We start from the raw sequence: 18,021 nt of genomic DNA on the forward strand, positions 1-18,021 counted from the left end.
GCCTCCCAAACTGCTGGGATTACAGGCATAAGCCACTGCGCGCAGCCAACATTTAAAAATTGAATGCATGATGATCTGAAACACAGCTTGCTATGGTCCCCAAGTCTCACCCTGTAATCTTAAATCCACCTGTTAAAGTCTTGACCATTCAACTCCAGAACCAATGCAGGAAAATGTCACAGTCCTTCAGCGAAAGAGTTCAAGTAGTCTTTCTTTTATTCAGCAATGGGAAAGTTTCCCTTCTACCACTAAAGAACTGAGCAACAGAAAATGCCATGGCCCAATTAAGTCTAAGGAATAGACTTAATAATGACAATCTAATTTGCTCATCTCTGAATTTAGACTCTGAATGCAGGGTTACCTTAGATTTCACATTCAAACAAACCTTTGAAATTCAAATATATGGATCTTCTAAGGCAGCCAGGCCTCTTTCTGCAAGGGAAGCCCTGATTTCCCTTTTTGGGATTTTTTTTGAAGAAAAGTCTGGGAAGACACAATAACGTATGAACAAAACGTATGTTTTGTTTCAGTACTCTTCACAGATCTAAAGTCCCTTCCCCATAACTATGAAGGCGGCCATCAGAAATGTCCAAGCATAAAATGACTCTCTAAATGAATCAATGTATACAACTGAAATTTACTTTCAGAGTAAGAAATGCCTGAATACACATGGAACTAGAAGCCGCCAAATGTTAAGAAATCCAATACACTTAAGTGTCCACTAGTTTGTAGAAAAAAGGTGTAATCAGAAGAAACCATCAAAAGCAAAGAGTAAGTTATTTTCTAGGATAACCATTCCCAAAAAGGCCAGGCAGATACAAAAAAAGAGAGATTTCTAATTTGCAGGTGAGGGGGAGAAAACCAAACAGTATAAAACACACAAAAAAGAACGTGCCTTCACACCTCAACCACTGACAACAATCTTTTACTACCAAACTTCTTATTTAGCATTCTCTGAGTTGTCACAATTTCTGCTTCCATTGGAGGTTTCAAGTCTAATCATCTGTAAGGATTCCTCAAACCAAATAGTTTGCCTGGATAAAGAAAAGTTTCTCTGCCTTTTCAAAACCAGGCCCACTTCTACCCTAGTCTGCAGGTAACAAAGAATCTGAGTCAAAGTTGCACATAAAATTCAGGGCAGGCCGGGTGGGGTGGCTCACGCCTGTAATCCTAGCACTTTGGGAGGATGAGGCGGGCGGATCACGAGGTCAGGAGATTGAGACCATCCTGCCCAACATGGTGAAACCCTGTCTCTACTAAAAAATAACAAAAATTACCTGGGTGTGGTGGTGCATGCCTGTAATCCCAGCTACTCGGGAGGCTGAGGCAGGAGAATCACCTGAACCAGGGAGTCAGAGGTTGCAGTGAGCCAAGATCGCGCCACTGCACTCCAACCTGGCGACAGAGTGAGACTCCGTCTAAAAAAATATTCAAGGCAGAGGGACAAAGGGCAAGTAGGCAAGACCTCAAAGCATGTCCGGGTTGGGTGTCTGCACTTTGACAACCTTCAGGCCCAAGGCCTGGGAATATCATCCAGGCTGTGACAGCGTTCTCAGCAGTCCTGTGGGTGACGAGGAAGTGATGACACCAACTCCCACCATCTCATCACTTCACAGTCACACCACAGATGGCTTTCAGATGATCCAGAGCCCCACAGAAGCCCGGCAAGCAGGAGCTGACTGATGGCAACGTTATTCCTAGATCTTTACAAAGTGTTTCTTCTGAGCCTGTAAAGCGAGCTCTGCCAGCCAGAGTAGCCCTCTGATGGAGCAGTGAAGGCATAAGGAATTGTCCAGGGATCCTCAAGGGGCTCTTCGATTGAGCCCAGCAAACATCTTCATTGAGGCTAATGTTTCCTTCCCTCTGGGAACCTGAGCACTTACTGTTTTTCAAAGAGCTTCTCCCTGGAAGAACGTCCTCTGAAGGTCAGCATCCTGCATTGGCTCAGAGCCCTGGTTTTCCCTTTCCCCTCCGGCACTGCTGTCTTCTGAAGACTTCAACTACGATGCCAGCAACTTTACATGGCTTCTTTCGAACTGCCATCGTTTGCCTGGACATCCTGGAATGCCTCTAACTCCACGAGGTGCTGCCATCAGATGGGAGAACTCCATCTCAAGGGCAGGTGACTAACTCTGTCCACCCCCAGAACACACACGGCCTGCTCCCCCATCTCCTTAGTGCCCCCATGTCTTTCCTTTTGGATGTGCTGCTCAGTAGCTCTGTCCTTTCCTGCTTCGTGTTTCAACAGAAACAAGCAGTCTGACTTGTACAAGGCCTCCTCCGCCCAACTCTCCGACCAGCAGGGCCATTCCCGGCCCAGACTCTGTGACCCCAGCACATGTTCCGTCTGGCTCTGACAGAATGTGGACAAATGCTCTGATGGACTGAGTAACTCACAAACTCCCACAGAGGATGTCTCAGCTATTGACAGAAAAATCTATCCTCCTGACAAGCGCTTGGTCAATTTCTCTTGATTGCCCAGTGTCATCTGAGAGCTGCCCGAGCAGTTAGTTGCAGTATTTCAGGCCCTTGGTGCCTCTGCCTAAAGTATTTGATAACCTCCTAACTGAGGTCCTCACCTCCATGGCCAGCTTAGAGCCCGCCCCCACCCCCACCCTTTGTAACCTATCCCCTCAGGCTACAGACATACAAGTGTCCCTAAAGCATGAAGCTGACCCTTTCACTCCCTCCCTCTACCACTTTTCATTACCCACGGAATAAAGACCAAACTGTGGCCTGGCCCTGAAGGCCTTCCCATACCTGGCTTCTCCTCCATCATCTACTAGGGACCATTCAGAAGGCCCCTCTCTCAGGAAGTCCTCCTCCACATCCACCAATCTCTAAATATCCAAATCCTCCCTATGCATGAAGGCCCAGCTCCCATGCCACCTCCTCCATTAAGCCTTCCTTGATGCCCCTTTGGCAGCATTGTCCTGAGAATGCCTATGGAGTGTACCTGGCCCAAACCAGACACTTTATCGACAGTAGAGAGCTATGGTTTCTAAATGGCCATCAGCTGACACAGAGCTGACCCCGTCACTGTCCCCTGCATCTGTGTAACACAGACTGACTGCCTGGCTGGAACCTCAGCTCCAGCTCTGCCCACTACTAGCAGTGTCATCTACAATAAGATACAAACTTCTTTGCCTCAGTTTCTCCATCTGCAAAATGGGACTCTTTTTTTTTTTTTTTGAGATGCAGTCACTCTCTGTCGCCCAGGCTGGGGTACAATGGCGTGACCTCAGCTCACTGCAACCTCTGCCTCCCGGGTTCAAGCAATCCTCCTGACTCAGTCTCCTGAGTAGCTGGGACTACAGGCATGTGCCACCACGCCCGGCTAACTTTTTTGCATTTTTAGTAGAGATGGGGTTTCACCATGTTAGCCAGAATGGTCTAACATCTCCTGACCTTGTGATCCACCTGCCTCAGTCTCCCAAAGTGCTGGGATTACAGATGTGAGCCACTGCGCCCAGCCAAAATGGGACCCTTAATAGAACTTGCCTCCTATGGGGTGTTGTGGGAATTAGTGAGCTAACGTACCTCAAGCTCTTAGAACAGAGCGGTGATCCTAGGTAAAACTTAACCATAAGCAGACCCATCAAGATAAGGATAGGTTCACTTTTTGAGGACCACATCATCAGCCCAGAAAGGGCAAGCCCACTGACTTTACTGTGGCTATAGAAAGCCCAAAGTTCCAAGCTGGACTGAGGCCCAAGACACACAGGCCAAAATAATATAAAACATTCATAAAGGTCTTCCTAAATGCTAGGCATTATGCCCAGCCATTTCAACAAATGATTTTATTTAATCCTCACAATGACCCAATGTACTTCCCCAGAACCTCATCTCCCAAATTCCTTACCATCTGTAAAATGGGGGTTCTCACAGCACCACCTCAAAGTCCCACAGTAAGGATCAAGTACTGGAAGTGTTGCCTATGGTGACAGAGTGAATGGTCAGGAAACACCATCTATTACCATTTTACCTACATAGCGGATGGGGCATTCCAGACCCAGAGAATTTAAGCACTTGTCCCAAGTTACTAAGCTTCCAAGCACCAGAGCTAGGATTTGAGCTCTGGACTTCTGACCCTAAAGCCAGTGAGTGTTTCACGCCACCACAGTGAGACACACTTGGGTTCTGCTGTGTCTGGAGCAACAGCCCTGGGCTCCTGTGGTATATGACCTTGCCAGCTAGCCCCCACAAGGGGACCAAGAACCAGGACGGGGAATGCCCAACCCTGACATCACACTGCTTTCAGCCAGACAACCTCTGCTCCACTTGCCACCTACTCCTCTGGAATCCACTTCTGACAGTTCCTTTGCTGAGACTCCCCAAATCCACCTGGGAATCTGACCTTGTTCCCCATCCAGTCACCTGCCTGCACAGTTAACACCTCAGTGCCAACTTCAACTTACTCACTGGGAACCTGCTCTAGCCTATTACTTCCTGCCCACAGGAAGCTCCTAGACTTGGGCTCCATCAAGACCCCCACAGTTGTGACATCAAAGCGTCCTTGCCCTTAGCAGCTGGGGTTCTGGCTGGGAATCTGACTCTGTGAGCAACGTTATAGCCTGCAGCTTCTCTCTGCCTTTGAAGATACAATCGCACATCTGAGGGTCCTTATTTGAGAGAAGCAAGGTTAGACTGGTTTTACTTGACCTCAGAGAGTTAAACCAAGACAGTAGTAGAATCTACAAAGAAAAAGTTCAGCCAGCAGAACTCCTATGAATACCATGTGCTCAACAAGCTAGAGTAAACATAAAAAGTCAACCTCAGCTGTGCAAAGGTGGCTGGACAAAAGGTGATAAATCTCAACCCTGGAAGTTTTCAGCTTGGAAGAGGGTTGGATGGGGTGATCCTCAGCTCTCTGGGACACCAAAGGTCAAGGATAGCAGCTTTCTACCTTGGCTGCAGATCACAATCATCTAGGAGCTTCAAAAAATACTGATGCCCTGGCCCCATCTCCAGAAATTAATTCATCTGGGATGGGAGCCTAGGGAACTGAAATTTGTAAAATAATGTGCAGGTAATTTTATTGTGCTGCCAGGGCTGGTGCTGGGTTCAGTGACGTGATGTGACACACAGTGTGGTGAGTTAGGCAGACACCCTCAGCCTCTTAGAACCACAGTCGCGTTCAGCAGTGTTCAGAAACCTGCACTTTTTCCTGGATTTATTCCCCATGAACACTCCTGGACTTAATCTGGTCCTTTAATATCAATTTTGTTAATGTCATCAGCCTCACAGCAAACATTGCAGGATGGATTTTCCTGACACCAGCATGAGCCAGAAAAAGAGAAACAGGCTAGAGTGGTCTGGAAAAAAATCTCTCACTGATTGAAGACACGGGACACCTGGGTTGATGGGGGACAGAAAAGGGTGGGGTGCAGAGGAAGAACTTGGTGAATTATCATCACCTGGACTTTTTGCAGGTGTTAAAAAATTTGAGTGACCAAAATCGTGTGGCCCACACAGGCCACACCTTCAAATCCTACCCATTCTGAACTCTCCCACCAGCCACACCCACCTCAGCCCAAACGCTTCTCTTGTTTGTTCAGGGAGTCATTTACCTGCCTGTCTATGCTGGCAATGAATTCCTCCCTCTCCAATACCCACTCCTGGGCTCTGAGCTAGAGCACCCAGGCTTAACCGTCTCTGATTGTCCCATAGGACTCAGCGCAGTGCTGGAATATGGTCGGATGACTGAACACTACACCCCCTCTCTACAAAAATCACTGTGAAAACTGAAACACTCGCTTGGTTCAAGCCACATGGGCAGGGCAGACCACCGTGAGTGATCACCTCAAATACACCCAGACAGCCCAGCCTCCGGTATCAGAGGAGGACGCCGACTTCACCAGAGGCAAGACAAGGCTGTCTTGGCCACATCCTACCCACCACAGCAGGTTTGGCATTCTGCTGTGGTGGGTAAAGATGAAGCCCTAGTTAATACCTAGTTACTTTCCTCAGATGTCAGGAGTTGAATGTGTAATAAGCGCATGGGTATCTGCTGAAGAAAGGTGTCATTTTATAAAGACAGGCCTTCATCGTCCTTATCATAATCACTGATGAGACCTAAACACTGTCAGGGCAAGATGGAGTCAAAATATTTAAGTCTAAAAAGGTACCTGAAAAAACAGACAGATCATGAACAAGCAATACAGGGTGTCCAGAAGCACACTAGCCATTTGGAAAATAAGATGACAACCATACTTCATACCATGAAATCCAACTCTAGGGGGATGGAAATTTTAACGTTAAAAAAAAAAAAGAAAAAAGAAAAGAAAATCCATCAAAGTATTAGAAGAAAATATAAATACTAGAGTAGGGAAGACTTTTCGTTTTTTTGAGACAGAGTCTTGCTCTGTCTTCCAGGCTGGAGTACACTGGCACGATCTCAGCTCACTGCAACCTCTGTCTCCTCGGTTCAAGCAATTATCGTGCCTCAGCCTCTGAAGTAGCTGGAACTACAGGCGCACGTCACCACACCCAGCTAATTTTTTGTATTTTTAGTAGAGACAGGTTTTTGCCATGCTGCCCAGGCTGGTCTCGAACTCCTAAGCTCATGTGATCCACCCATCTCGGTCTCCCAAAGTGCTGCGATTACAGGCATGAGCCACTGTGCCCAAACGGGAAGACTTTTCTCAGCAGCATGCTCAAGAAATCATGAACGTGGAGACTGATTAAATAGAAAACAATTCATTGTAACCAACAATTGCCACATATAGAACCAAAAGGCAAATTACAAACTTTAAAAAATATTCTGCAACCCAAATGGCAGGCAAGGAGCTGCCATTGTTAATCCACAAAGCGTTCTTATAAATCAACAGAGAAAACCCTGCAGCAGAAAAGAATAAACAGATGATAAAGTAAACAGTTTTAGAAAAGCAACACAAATGGTCAACACACATTTGCACAAGGAATCCAGGAAACTGCAAATGCAACTAACTTGCATTAGAATTCCCAGGATTGTGTGAGAAGGGTAGAACAGGTGTCAACTTGTAAAGTCTTTCTAGAACACAATTTGAAAGTATAGATCAAACTTTTCACTATCTTATCCAACGATTCTCAGAATCAACCCCAAGGAAATAATCACAGACCTATGCAAGGAAATAAGTTACAAAGATGTTCATTATGGCACTGTTAAATTGGTGAAAATGAGGAAAAGCCTAACACGTACACAGAATACAACGCAGCTATTAAATTACTATTGTTAAATATTTAAGATATTGTAGACATCTTTTCGTGTCTTTAAGTTTAAAAAAAAAGATGGTATTACTTAATTTTTGTGGAAGGAAAAATAAATAAATAAATATATATATATGCACTGAAAAATGGCTAGATAAAAAAGTAGTAAAATGTTAATGGTGGTTTCTTTGAATTATAGAATTAGGGTTGGTTTCTGAGTTTTGCTTACTTATTATTTTCTATACCAAACTTCTCTTAATTTTGTTACAAGGGGTAAAAGGTTAGTCAAGAGATAAACGTGGAACTATAGCTCAAAATGCAAGCTGGCCCCCTTTCTGAGGAACCGGCTCAGAGCACAGCCAACTTGGGGCCCCACACAGGGCAGGTAGGCACCGCGCCATTTCGCAAATGCCACGCAGTCCCCAATCACATGTGTGGCTTTGGAATGCACCAGAGGGATTACCAGGCTGTCTGGTTTTCTGGGAGTGCACGTCCAACGAAATGGTAAAGTTTCACTGTTAAGAACTTTCCGATGATTTTCATTTTTAGAATTTAGCTGTAGCCTGGAGAAACCTGCAAATTCTCACTCCTCCTAGTTCTGTTTGCATCCTCCCCGTAGCCCATGTACCAATGAACCCACAATATAAGGGACCACTTCCTATCAGAAGCAGCCAGCAATGAAATGCTCTGCTGAGCAAAACAGTGGCTGCTCCAGCCCTATCCCTGGAAACTTAATCACTGCACTGTCTCCACCCTCCTGTGGTGCCCAGCTCAGCCACGGAACACAGCAGGTGGCGTCTTTTGAATTAGGAGTATTGGGGCAATTTCAGACCAGTGGCAGGCGGGGCCCGGCTCCTTGCCACCTTCCTCTATCCCTGGCAAATACATGCCATGGCATGCCCGAAGCTCTGGCCACCCCTGACTGCACACAGCAGAGTTCCCCTTCCAATCTCAGCCACTGTGGATGGGATCCCCTCTGTCTCGGATGCCCCAACCACACCTTGCTCTGGACCCATCTCCCATGAGGCCTCCTCTTCCTGATGGTTTTCCCCATTTCCTCCTACACAGAGCCCACACAGAGGGCCATCCATCTCTTCCCTGGGATCTCAGGCACCTCCTGGCCCCAGAGGGCAGGGTGCGTCCCACTCTGGACCCCTAGGCCTCAGCTGCTGAATCTGCTTCATCGGTGGCTGCTCAGTGCCAAAACCCTGCAGCCATCCTGGCTCTTCTCCTCCATCTCTGTCAGGAAATCCCGAGGCCCAATTTCACCACACGCCAGAATCCGCCCTCTTCTCATCACCTGCTGCCACAGCCCTGCTTCCAGCGGTCTGCCCGCTGGTGCCCTCTGCTCTAAAATCTCCAAAGCCACCCTTTAAAAACCCAAGTCAGTTGCATGGTTGGCTCCTCTGCTCAGAACCCTTTGCTACCCCCATCTCACACAGGGTTGGCGAGGAAGGACTCTTCGATGCTTGTGAGGCCCAACTTCCTCTGCCCCACACCTCCTCCTCACCTGCTCCGCTCAGTCACGTTCATCTCTGCATTGCTCCCTGAACCACCCAGTCATGCTACTGCCTCAGGCTTCTGCACTGTTCCTCTTCCCTCTGCCTGGAATGCCCTCCTCGGAGAGCAGGGTGGTTCATGCCATCACAATCTTTAGCAAGGCCCTCTCTGAGCACCCATACAAAAAGCATCCCACCCCAAATTCACACTTGCCCTTGCCTCTTTATTCCTCTTTACTTTCTTCACAGTCCCTACCCCTGACATAACTATATTTACTTGACTCCTGTCATGAGAGAGCAAGCTCAGGGGAGCATAGACTCTTATCTGCTTTGTTCATGGTTCTATTCCCGGCACCTAAACAGAACAATCCCCAGCACATAGCAGGCTCTCAACAATGTCTACTGAATGAATGAATGAATGAGAAGAAAGGACTTGGCATGGGCTCTCACAGCCCCGCTGGGAACTCTGGGTCCAGCCTGTAAGTCAAGGCCCGGCAGTGGGCCAGGGGATCTGCTTCCCCCACCCACCCGTCCACCTGTCGAGTCACTCTCCCCTCCTCAGCCTTGGGAAGCCCCTTTTGACTAGGAGTATTATATGCTGCTTGGAAAACACTGGGCCTGAGTCACTCCCTGGGGCTGTAATTCTCTCTCCATCCCCTGGACCCACCTCCCAAGATCCTTTCTTTACAGCATAATGGGAAATCCAGAGACAGCTCCCCTTGGAGAAAATGGAAAGGAACTGAATGATTTAGAGGAAAATTCAGTTCTTCCTGCCTCGGGAGTTACGAAAGCTCAAATTCTCAGGAAGTTACTGCCGCTGAAAGTGAAACATTAATAGAAATATTACTGGAAAATACCAAACAGGAAGAGAAGGAAAATTCCATTGTGGAAGCAAGGTCCTCTGTCAATGCTCCTTAATGGTCTCAGCAAAGTGTTTCAGAATCAAAACACAGGAAGAAGCGGAAATCAATCAGGCTGTCACCCTTCCTGTAGACTCCAGCTTCGGCCACGCCACCTCCACACCACGCCGGCACAAAGGGCACTGGCCTCAACACAAGGTCAATACACACAGCAGATACTTGCCGCCAGCTCTGCCTCTGCTGTGACGCAGGGCAGAAGGCACTCCTCCCCGTGAGCCTCTGTTTCTCCATTTGCAAAAGGGAGATTACAGCCCGTTCCTCACAGAGTGGCTCTGAGAAGCAAACAAATTACCGGTGTGAAAGTGCCCCCTTTAAGCTGTGGAACACTTACATAAATGTTGGAATCAGTCACTTCTACCATGCCAACAGAGGGGATATTTTACAAAGAGTAAGTCTAGCCACAAATAAGGCAGAGACAATAGAGCAAATTCGGGCATGGGATTGTGCAGCTTGAGGTAGTATGGCAGAGTGGTTACAAATAGATGCTGGATCTGGCTTCACATCTCATCTCTCCCACTTACTGGTTGTCTGACTTTATTATTATTATTATTATTATTATTTTTGAGATGGAGCCCCGCTCTGGCACCCAGGCTGAAGTGCAGTGACCCGATCTCGGCTCACTAAAACCTCTGCCTCCTGGATTCAAGCGGTTCTCCCACCTCAGCCTCCCAAGTAGCTGGGGTAACAGGCATGTACCACCACGCCCAGCTAATTTTTGTATTTTTAATAGAGACGGGGTTTCACCATGTTGGCCAGGCTGATCTCCAACTCTGGACCTCAGGTGATCCACCTCGGCCTCCCAAAGTGCTGGGATTACAGGAAGCGCTGGGATTACAGGCATGAACTACCCCGCCCAGCCGACCTGACTTTAGACAAGTGACTTAACCTCTCTGTGCCTTGGTTTCCTCATATGTAACAGTAGTAGCAGTAGTAGTAGCTACCTCAAAGGACTGTAGTGAGGAGTAAGGTTACATGCAAAGCACACAGAACTGCACCTAGCTCAGAGTATGTACAACAAAAGTATTAGCTAATATTACTGTAGTGGAAAGCTCCCTTAATTCAAGTGATTGTGCTTTTCTTACTCAAATACCTCCTCCTCACCCTGCTTCTCCTGTGGCTCCATGAAATCAAGGCCCTGCCCAGAACAGTCTCTGTGCCAAGATGGCTTTTAGCTCACCCACACCACTTTATTTACAGATAAATTCTGACATACAGATGTGGGTTTGAACCTTGGTTCCTGTGTCCTCAACTAGAAGATAAGCTTTTCAGGGGTGGGCACTATCCAGGCCCTGGTTCATCCCTGTATCCACACAGCTCCTCATGGTGGCCTGAATATAGCGATTCCTCAGTCAGCACAGGCCATACGAAAGTTAGGATGTCAAAGACGACCACCGCCTTTGTCCTGCGGAAAATGCACCACCTCCTGGGCACAGTGGCTCACACCTGTAATCCCAGCACTTTGGGAGGCCAAGGTGGACGGATCACTTGAGCCCAGGAGTTTGAGATCAGCCTGGGCAAGATCATGAAACCCCATCTCTACTTAAAAAAAAAAAAAAAAAAATTATCTGGGTGTGCTGGTGTGTGCCTACCTGTAGTCCCAGCTACTTGAGAGGCTGAGGTGGGGAGAATCGCCTGAGCCCCGGAAGTTGAGGCTGCAGTGAGCTGTAATTGTGCCACTGCACTTCAGTATGGGGGACAGGAGTGAGATCCTGTCTCAAAAAAAAAAAAAAGCACCACTCCTACCACCACCATCAACCAACCTCAGAAAACCACAGGGTGTGTTGCCGTCAGCCAGCCAGCATCCCAGCTCTGTTGGAAAGTCACACGTCCCAGTTTATTTTCTAGGGCCAAGCTGGCCTACCCATTCCCGACAGGCCACCACTTCTGGGCTCTCCCAGCACAAGTTAAACTAATCAGGGGAAGGCTTGACCACAGGCAAGTTCAACCTTGCTGACTGATCAGAGGAAACCACAGCTGTTTCAGATTTGACTTTTAAAGCTAATTTTTATGGGTCAGAAATGCTCTGGGGGCAAAAAGAGGATAGGGTCAAGTCATGGGGGTTAAGCCCTGGGGTAATCAGTCATGTTCTGAGATTGTCAGATTAGAGAGGAGAGTCACCTGATCTCTTTCAAGGAAACTTAAGTTCCTTGTTGATCAGGGCCAGTGTACCGCCAGTCTCTTTCTCCAAACAGAGCACACACAGCCTGGCGAATCCTTGAAGGGAAGGAATGCTTGGTGTTAGAATGAGAAGACATTACAGTTACAAGACTCACGTTTTGTGCAGCTGTCCCTTGGGATGTGCCAACTCTGTGCTCAGAATTTCTCTATAAAATAACTGAAGTGCTGCATTAACATCTCATTTCTGGAACTCTGAGGCAGATGGGAGAGAGAGAAACAGAAAAGCCAGATCTAGGGCCTCTTCTAGGGACACCAAAGACAAGGCTGAAAGTGGAGAAATTAGGGCAGAGGGCTGCAATTAGAGTAGCATTAAGTAAAGGGGAGGAGGAGACATGTAACACATATTCCTGTAAATATCCAAGCTTTACACTACTTATTTCCATTGAAACCACGGAAAATAGAGGAAGCATATAGGTCTTGAACTCAAGACTGCACTGCTGTGATCCGTGCTCTATCACTTTGTAGCTGTGTGACATCAGGCAAGTCATCAACCTCTCTAAGCCTCAGTTTCTTTATCTGGAATATGGGGATAAGGTAGATGATGGCATTGAAGGCCCTAATTAATGGCTTGCCTGTATCCCTGCCCTTTGCCATGGGACACTGCAGCTCCTCCTCTCTCCTTGAATCGTGGCTGGCCTTATGATTTGCTTTGGTCAACAGAAGGGTCAGCGTGCCAGTTTCCAACCTCAAGAGACCTCATGCGCTCCTGCTTTTTCTTGGAACCCTGCTGCCGTCATACGAACATGTGCTGGAGGAGGAGAGACCACACAGAACAGAGCTGAATTGTTGCAGCCCAAGGCCATCCTAAACCAGCCCACCAAACACATAAGAAAGCCTAGCCATGATCAGCAGGGCTGCATACCCACCCCACCCCCCACTGACTGCAAAGGCATGAGTGAGCCCAACTGAGACCAGAAAAATGACTCAGATGTACAGGCTCGTGGCTATAACAAAAGCTTATCTTTAAAGCAGGGGTTGGAAACTACAGAGCACAGGCCAGCTGCCTGTTTTTGTAAATAAAGTTTTATTGGAATACAGCTGTTCCCATGAATTTCCATATTGTCTGTGGCTGCTTTCAAGCTACAGTGGCAGAGCTGAAGAGCTAAGATAGAGACCGCATGGCCCACAATCAAATCACAGGTGTTTTGGGGTGATTTGCTATGTAGCAACAGCTAATATAGTACCCAAGCCTTTCCCAGTGGGACAATGAGAATTAAATGACCGATTAAGTGGTTACTATGAAGCCTGGAGAATGCATTTCCCTTCTGGGGAATCAACCAGGAAAAACTGGATTTGATACGCAGCATTTCTCTCACACCCCTTTCAGGGGATGGGACTTCATAGGGGAAAGTGTCCCAAGCCAAACCTCAGCTACCAAGTGTGACCCTGACCTTTTCCATCAGTGACACTTTAAGAACTAGAGAATGTGGCTGTTCATCAAATGGGAATGACTGACAACTCATGTTTGACCCTGGCTTCAATCAAGCCCTACATCAATGATTTTATGTGAAACAAGACAAATGATAATTCACAACTACGCAGCAAGGCACATGAGACTTTCTTCCCTTTGTGGGCTCCAACCTCCCCCTGCAGTCTCCTGCCACACATGACCTGCTGCCCCCAGCCATCCTCTCCAGCCTCCAGGCCATGGCACTGGCTGCTTTATCACCTCTGCATGAAAAGCCCTCTTCCCCACTCCCCTGCCTCGGGAATTCCCACTCAGCTTTCTACGCTCAGCTCAAGTGTGACCTTCTCCTGAAGGCCCTCTTTGGCTTCCCAGGCAAGTTCAGGCCCTCCTAGCCCTCTGCACACACTTCTGGGATTCCTCAGGTTGTGATATTGTCTCTCTGGTTGTATCTGTCTCCCTGACTAGACCAGGAGAAGCTGGTATAACTGCAAACTGAGAAGCTTCCTTCTTGGAAAGTTAGCCATCACTTATTTCTCTCTGAACTCTCCCTTCCTAGCAGGCAGTTTAGAAACTGTTTGCTGGATGTTTAAAAAAAAAAAAAAAAGTTGTTAGACATGATATTTATTCTGTAACTATGGAAAAAGTGTTATTTAACTCAACTCTGGATGCTGACAAAATATAAAGTGTTGGTACACATCAGTATGTATTTAAAACCGGGAAAACTGATGTCATGATGCATCCTGACTTAATTGTGGTGGAAACAACATTTATTTAATTATAATAAAAGAAACAAGACTTCAGCAGAAAATATAACTGGATGAGACCTGTTTGGCTGCACAAAAGGAGACCTACCAAAGTAACTGGCCTCTTTTGTAATCATTGTTTTTTTTTTAATAAAGCACAACTTGAAGGAATAATGTGTCTACCTATTCCAGTTTCATTTTCTCTTCCCAGGAGCTCAAGCCCTCACCGTCTCTCACCAGAACTACAACTGTCCCCTAACTTCGATCCCCAGATTTTGGCAGCTGTTTATAGCTTGGATGCCCCTTCACCATGGCTCTGAGTACATCCCTTCCCTGGCTCAACAACCTTCAAGGTCTCCCCTGTGGGGTCTAACTTCAAGCCCCTACCTCTCTCACACTGTCATCTCTCATTCCCCAAACAAGGCCCAGCTGCATGAAAATGTTGCTTTCCAAGAACAGGCCCCACATTGAGATTTTATACACATACACACACGTACATGCACACGTCTATGTTCACATACACGTATACACTTACATACGCGCACCCTGACACATAAGCACTCCTGCAGCCTGCAGTTACCCTCTTCCCTGTGCTGGGATTCCACTTCCAACTCTAGATCCAGCTCAAAGCCACCTCCTAGGTGATGATCTCCCCAAATTCTCCAAGATAAAAACAGTGGGAAAAAAGGATGAAATTCCTGTCAATCTCCTCCAGGGGCTCAGGCCAGAGATCATGGACAAGTCTCCTGCATTCTTCATTACCTCCCCTCCTCACACTTATACCAAGACATCTCTGAGCACAAAGTAAATGCTGGAAAAAGTGGGTTATGTTAGGGGAGAAACCATTACAGTAAGGCTAGTTTTTCTTCCAAATAATTACAAACAGAAAAGTGGGTGGGGTGCTGTGGCTCTCACTTGTAATCCCAGCACTTTGGGAGGCCAAGGCACGAGGATCACTTGAGCCCAGGAGCCTGGGCAACATAGCGACACCTCATCTCCACAAATAAAAAAATTAGCCAGGCGTAACAGTACGTGGCCCCAGTAACTCAGGAGGCTAAGGTGGGAGGATTGTTTGAGCCTGGGAGGTTGAAGCTGCAGTGAGCCATAACTGCGCCACTGCACTCCAGCCTAGGTGAGCGGGTGAGACCTCTAACAATGGATAAAGACTAAATGAGGTGCCAGAGGTGGGTTTTCCTGGATCCATGAGTGAGGGGCAGAAGGAAGGCTGGATCTACAGTGTGCCTGGCCTCCCAAAAGCTGTCTGGCTGGAAATAATGTGAAAACAACTGCTTCCTGACTGCCTGATGGGGTGGGGGTAGAGGGGTGCTGGCCAAGGATCAGGAGGGGGCCACACACAGATGGCAGAAACAAGGGCATCCAGAGTCTCTGCATTCCAAGGCTGCCCTGACCAGAAGACCCAGAGGGACAGTTAAGAAGAAGCCATTGTTGCATGAGTGGTTTTCAAAGCATGGTCCCAGGACCCTCAGCCACTTCCCCTCAACCTGGGAAATGCTGAAATGCAAACACTCAGGTCCCCCATCAGGCATGCTCAATTAGTTGCTGCAGGATGGACCCCAGCAATCTGTTGTAACCAGCCCTCTAGGCACAATAAAGTTTGAGGATCACTGCATTAGAACGTCCTGCTGACCCTCTCTGGCTGCCTCCTTCCTCCTGGGTAGAAAGAACATCTGGGCAACTTCTCAAAAGATCAAAGGTCTTACAGTCACAACCTAGTAGGTGAAAAGTAGCCCAGAGAGATCTTCTAAAAAATCGTATCTGATCACAACACTCTCGCAGCTGAATCCTTTCACAGGTCCCCTCTGTGCTTAGCTTACAAGGTCCTCCCTGACCAGGCCCTGCCCAACTTATCTTAACCTCTCAATTTCAGTCACATGGGACTTCACCTGCAGTTCCCTGAAGCACAGGGCTCTTCTCCAGTCAACCATGGTGACCACCGCCCCCCTCACAATAATGGCCCTGCCTCCAAGGTGCACTCCTCGATGCCACACCCCCCAACCTCTCCAGTGCCCTTCATCCTTCCTGTAACCCTGTAACACAAGGTCTCACTGTAGCACTCATCACCATCACGCCACTATGGCCTCTGTCATGGCACTCACTGCAGAGGATCTCTGCTCCAGCACCCAGCAGGGGAGGGCACAGAGAAGACCCATAAGAAATATCTGGTGATGAAAAGAAGTCAAGTCTTAAAACATCTTGACAACCTGGCTATAAAACAAATAATTTCTCAGTGTTTGAAACAGTCTTAATTGTAATTGGGAAAAAAATGTTTACTGAAGTTTTGAACCACTAGCAGTGAAAGAGAAAGGAGATCTGCCCACCTGGGGCGTGGCTGCAGGGTAACAAGGAGGATGCATAAAGTCCGGTGCAGTTAGCCGTGACCCTCTCGTGACTTCTTTTATATTCAAGACCTCCAGGTTTCCCCAGTGCCTGCACCAAGCCAAGCCTGGGCCATGCATAAGACTGCACGGAGCCTATCTGGTGTTTCTCTCACTGATCAACCACAAGCCCAGGGTCCTGGTGGCTCCCAGGGAAATCTACACCCTCTCCCAAGGCAGCTCCTGGGTGGCCACCTGGCTCCCTGCTAGTCGTCATCTAGGTGTGGCATCCTGGGTGCTGAGGAAACCCAGAGTCCAAGCTTCCGAGGCGTGCCTCAAACTGCCTCCAGGGAGAGGCGGGATCCTCCACGGACTGCCCATGCAGATCAAGCAGGGGATAGGATATTCGGGGGACCTGGGGAGAGGAGGCCAGGCAGAAAAACTAGAGGAGGGACATTCCCTTCCTCCTCTCTCCTGGCAAACAAAAAAGATCCCTTTCCAAGCACCAGCTGGCAGGTAAGAGCCTGCCTCACTGCTGTCTGGACGTCCAGTCCTAAAAAGAACTCAGACTCTTAATCAGTCTCCCCCAGCCCAGGCCTGGGCAAAGGTTTACCTTTGGGGGAAGAAGGTGGGGAGAACAACAGACACGGACCAGGGCGCTGAGAAGGAAGGAGCTCTCCCACCGGGCTTCAGATTTAATCAAAACACTGCCTTCCACCAGAAGTAGACAGAACAAGTATTATTTTATGGGGGAAGGGAGGGCTTCACAGGAGTGTGAAGGAGGAGGAGGGGGCCTAGTCTGGCTGTAATTAACTCATCTGCCTCAAAGGGAGGGAACTAGATGGCCTAATGCCTTAGGAAGCAGTTGTCACAAAGTCCCCCCCCCCGTGTTCCTGGGACCGTATGGGGTAGGGCTGATGTCAGGAAGGAAGCAGGTGAGGATAGGAGGGGTGGGGTCTCCTTCCAGCCCGGCCTGATAGGCTGACCCCCTCCCGCGCGCAGCGGCAGGAACTGACGGGTTCGGTGAGTAGCGCTCTTGGAGGCAGCGCATTTCAACCGGAAAAGCACGCGTGGAGGTTCCCGGAGCAGCTCCGGTACCATGCAGCCCGGATTTGGAAACCTGGAGCTGCGGGTTGGGTGGGGCGGGGCAGGGCCGGGCAGAGCAGCCGCGAGGGATTTACATATACACGCCGGAGACAGCCGGTCCGGATCTGCCACTAAGAATGCTGTGTAATATTGGGCGAGTCCCTTCCTTGCTCTGCACCTCAGTTCCCCACCTAGAGCGTGAGCGGAGGGTGGAGGCTGGAGTAAGGGGAGTCAGGAGTCAAAGCTCTTTGAAGTCCTTGACAGCTCTGTCTCTGACTTTACTCCTTGGCAGCCGGAAGGCCCCCTTGGGCCGGGCGCTCTCGCTCGGGCTGTGGGCTCAGAGAGGAGACGTTCTGGGAGCAGCGGCCAAAGAGGTGGTGTCAGGCGGCCGCCGGTCCCAGGAAAAGCGCGCGGGAGGGGGCAGAACCGGGAAGCAGCACGCCAGCCCCGACCCAGGGTCCTAGGCCGAAGCTGAAGTAGGGACTCACACCAGAGCAGTGGGTGCCTTGGTTTCCCCGTGCGCACCGTGGCTCTTTTGGAACCTCGGGAAGAGGCCGAGGGGCACCTTACCTTGTCCTTCTTGCCGGCCCCGCTCTCCTCCGCGGCTGAGGCGGCGCACTTGTTGAGCAGTTTCTTGCCTCCGCAAGCCGTCGGGCTCCAGGT

General features: G+C 48.7%; 1 protein-coding gene across 1 annotated transcript in view; it reads right to left on the minus strand.

Annotated features, from left to right (window-relative positions):
• SHB (Src homology 2 domain containing adaptor protein B) overlaps window positions 1-18,018 on the minus strand; it is a gene marked incomplete at its 5' end in the record, with an annotated part of 145,342 nt that extends 127,324 nt beyond the window's left edge. The window contains one exon of the mRNA XM_011939522.1: window positions 17,929-18,018. Within this exon, the coding sequence (XP_011794912.1) occupies window positions 17,929-18,018 (90 nt within the window). The remainder of the gene's footprint in view (window positions 1-17,928) is intronic.
• Between the last annotated feature and the right edge of the window lie 3 nt (window positions 18,019-18,021).

Source organism: Colobus angolensis, unplaced genomic scaffold (assembly GCF_000951035.1).
Source record: "Colobus angolensis palliatus isolate OR3802 unplaced genomic scaffold, Cang.pa_1.0 Scaffold181, whole genome shotgun sequence".
NCBI lineage: Eukaryota > Metazoa > Chordata > Mammalia > Primates > Cercopithecidae > Colobus > Colobus angolensis.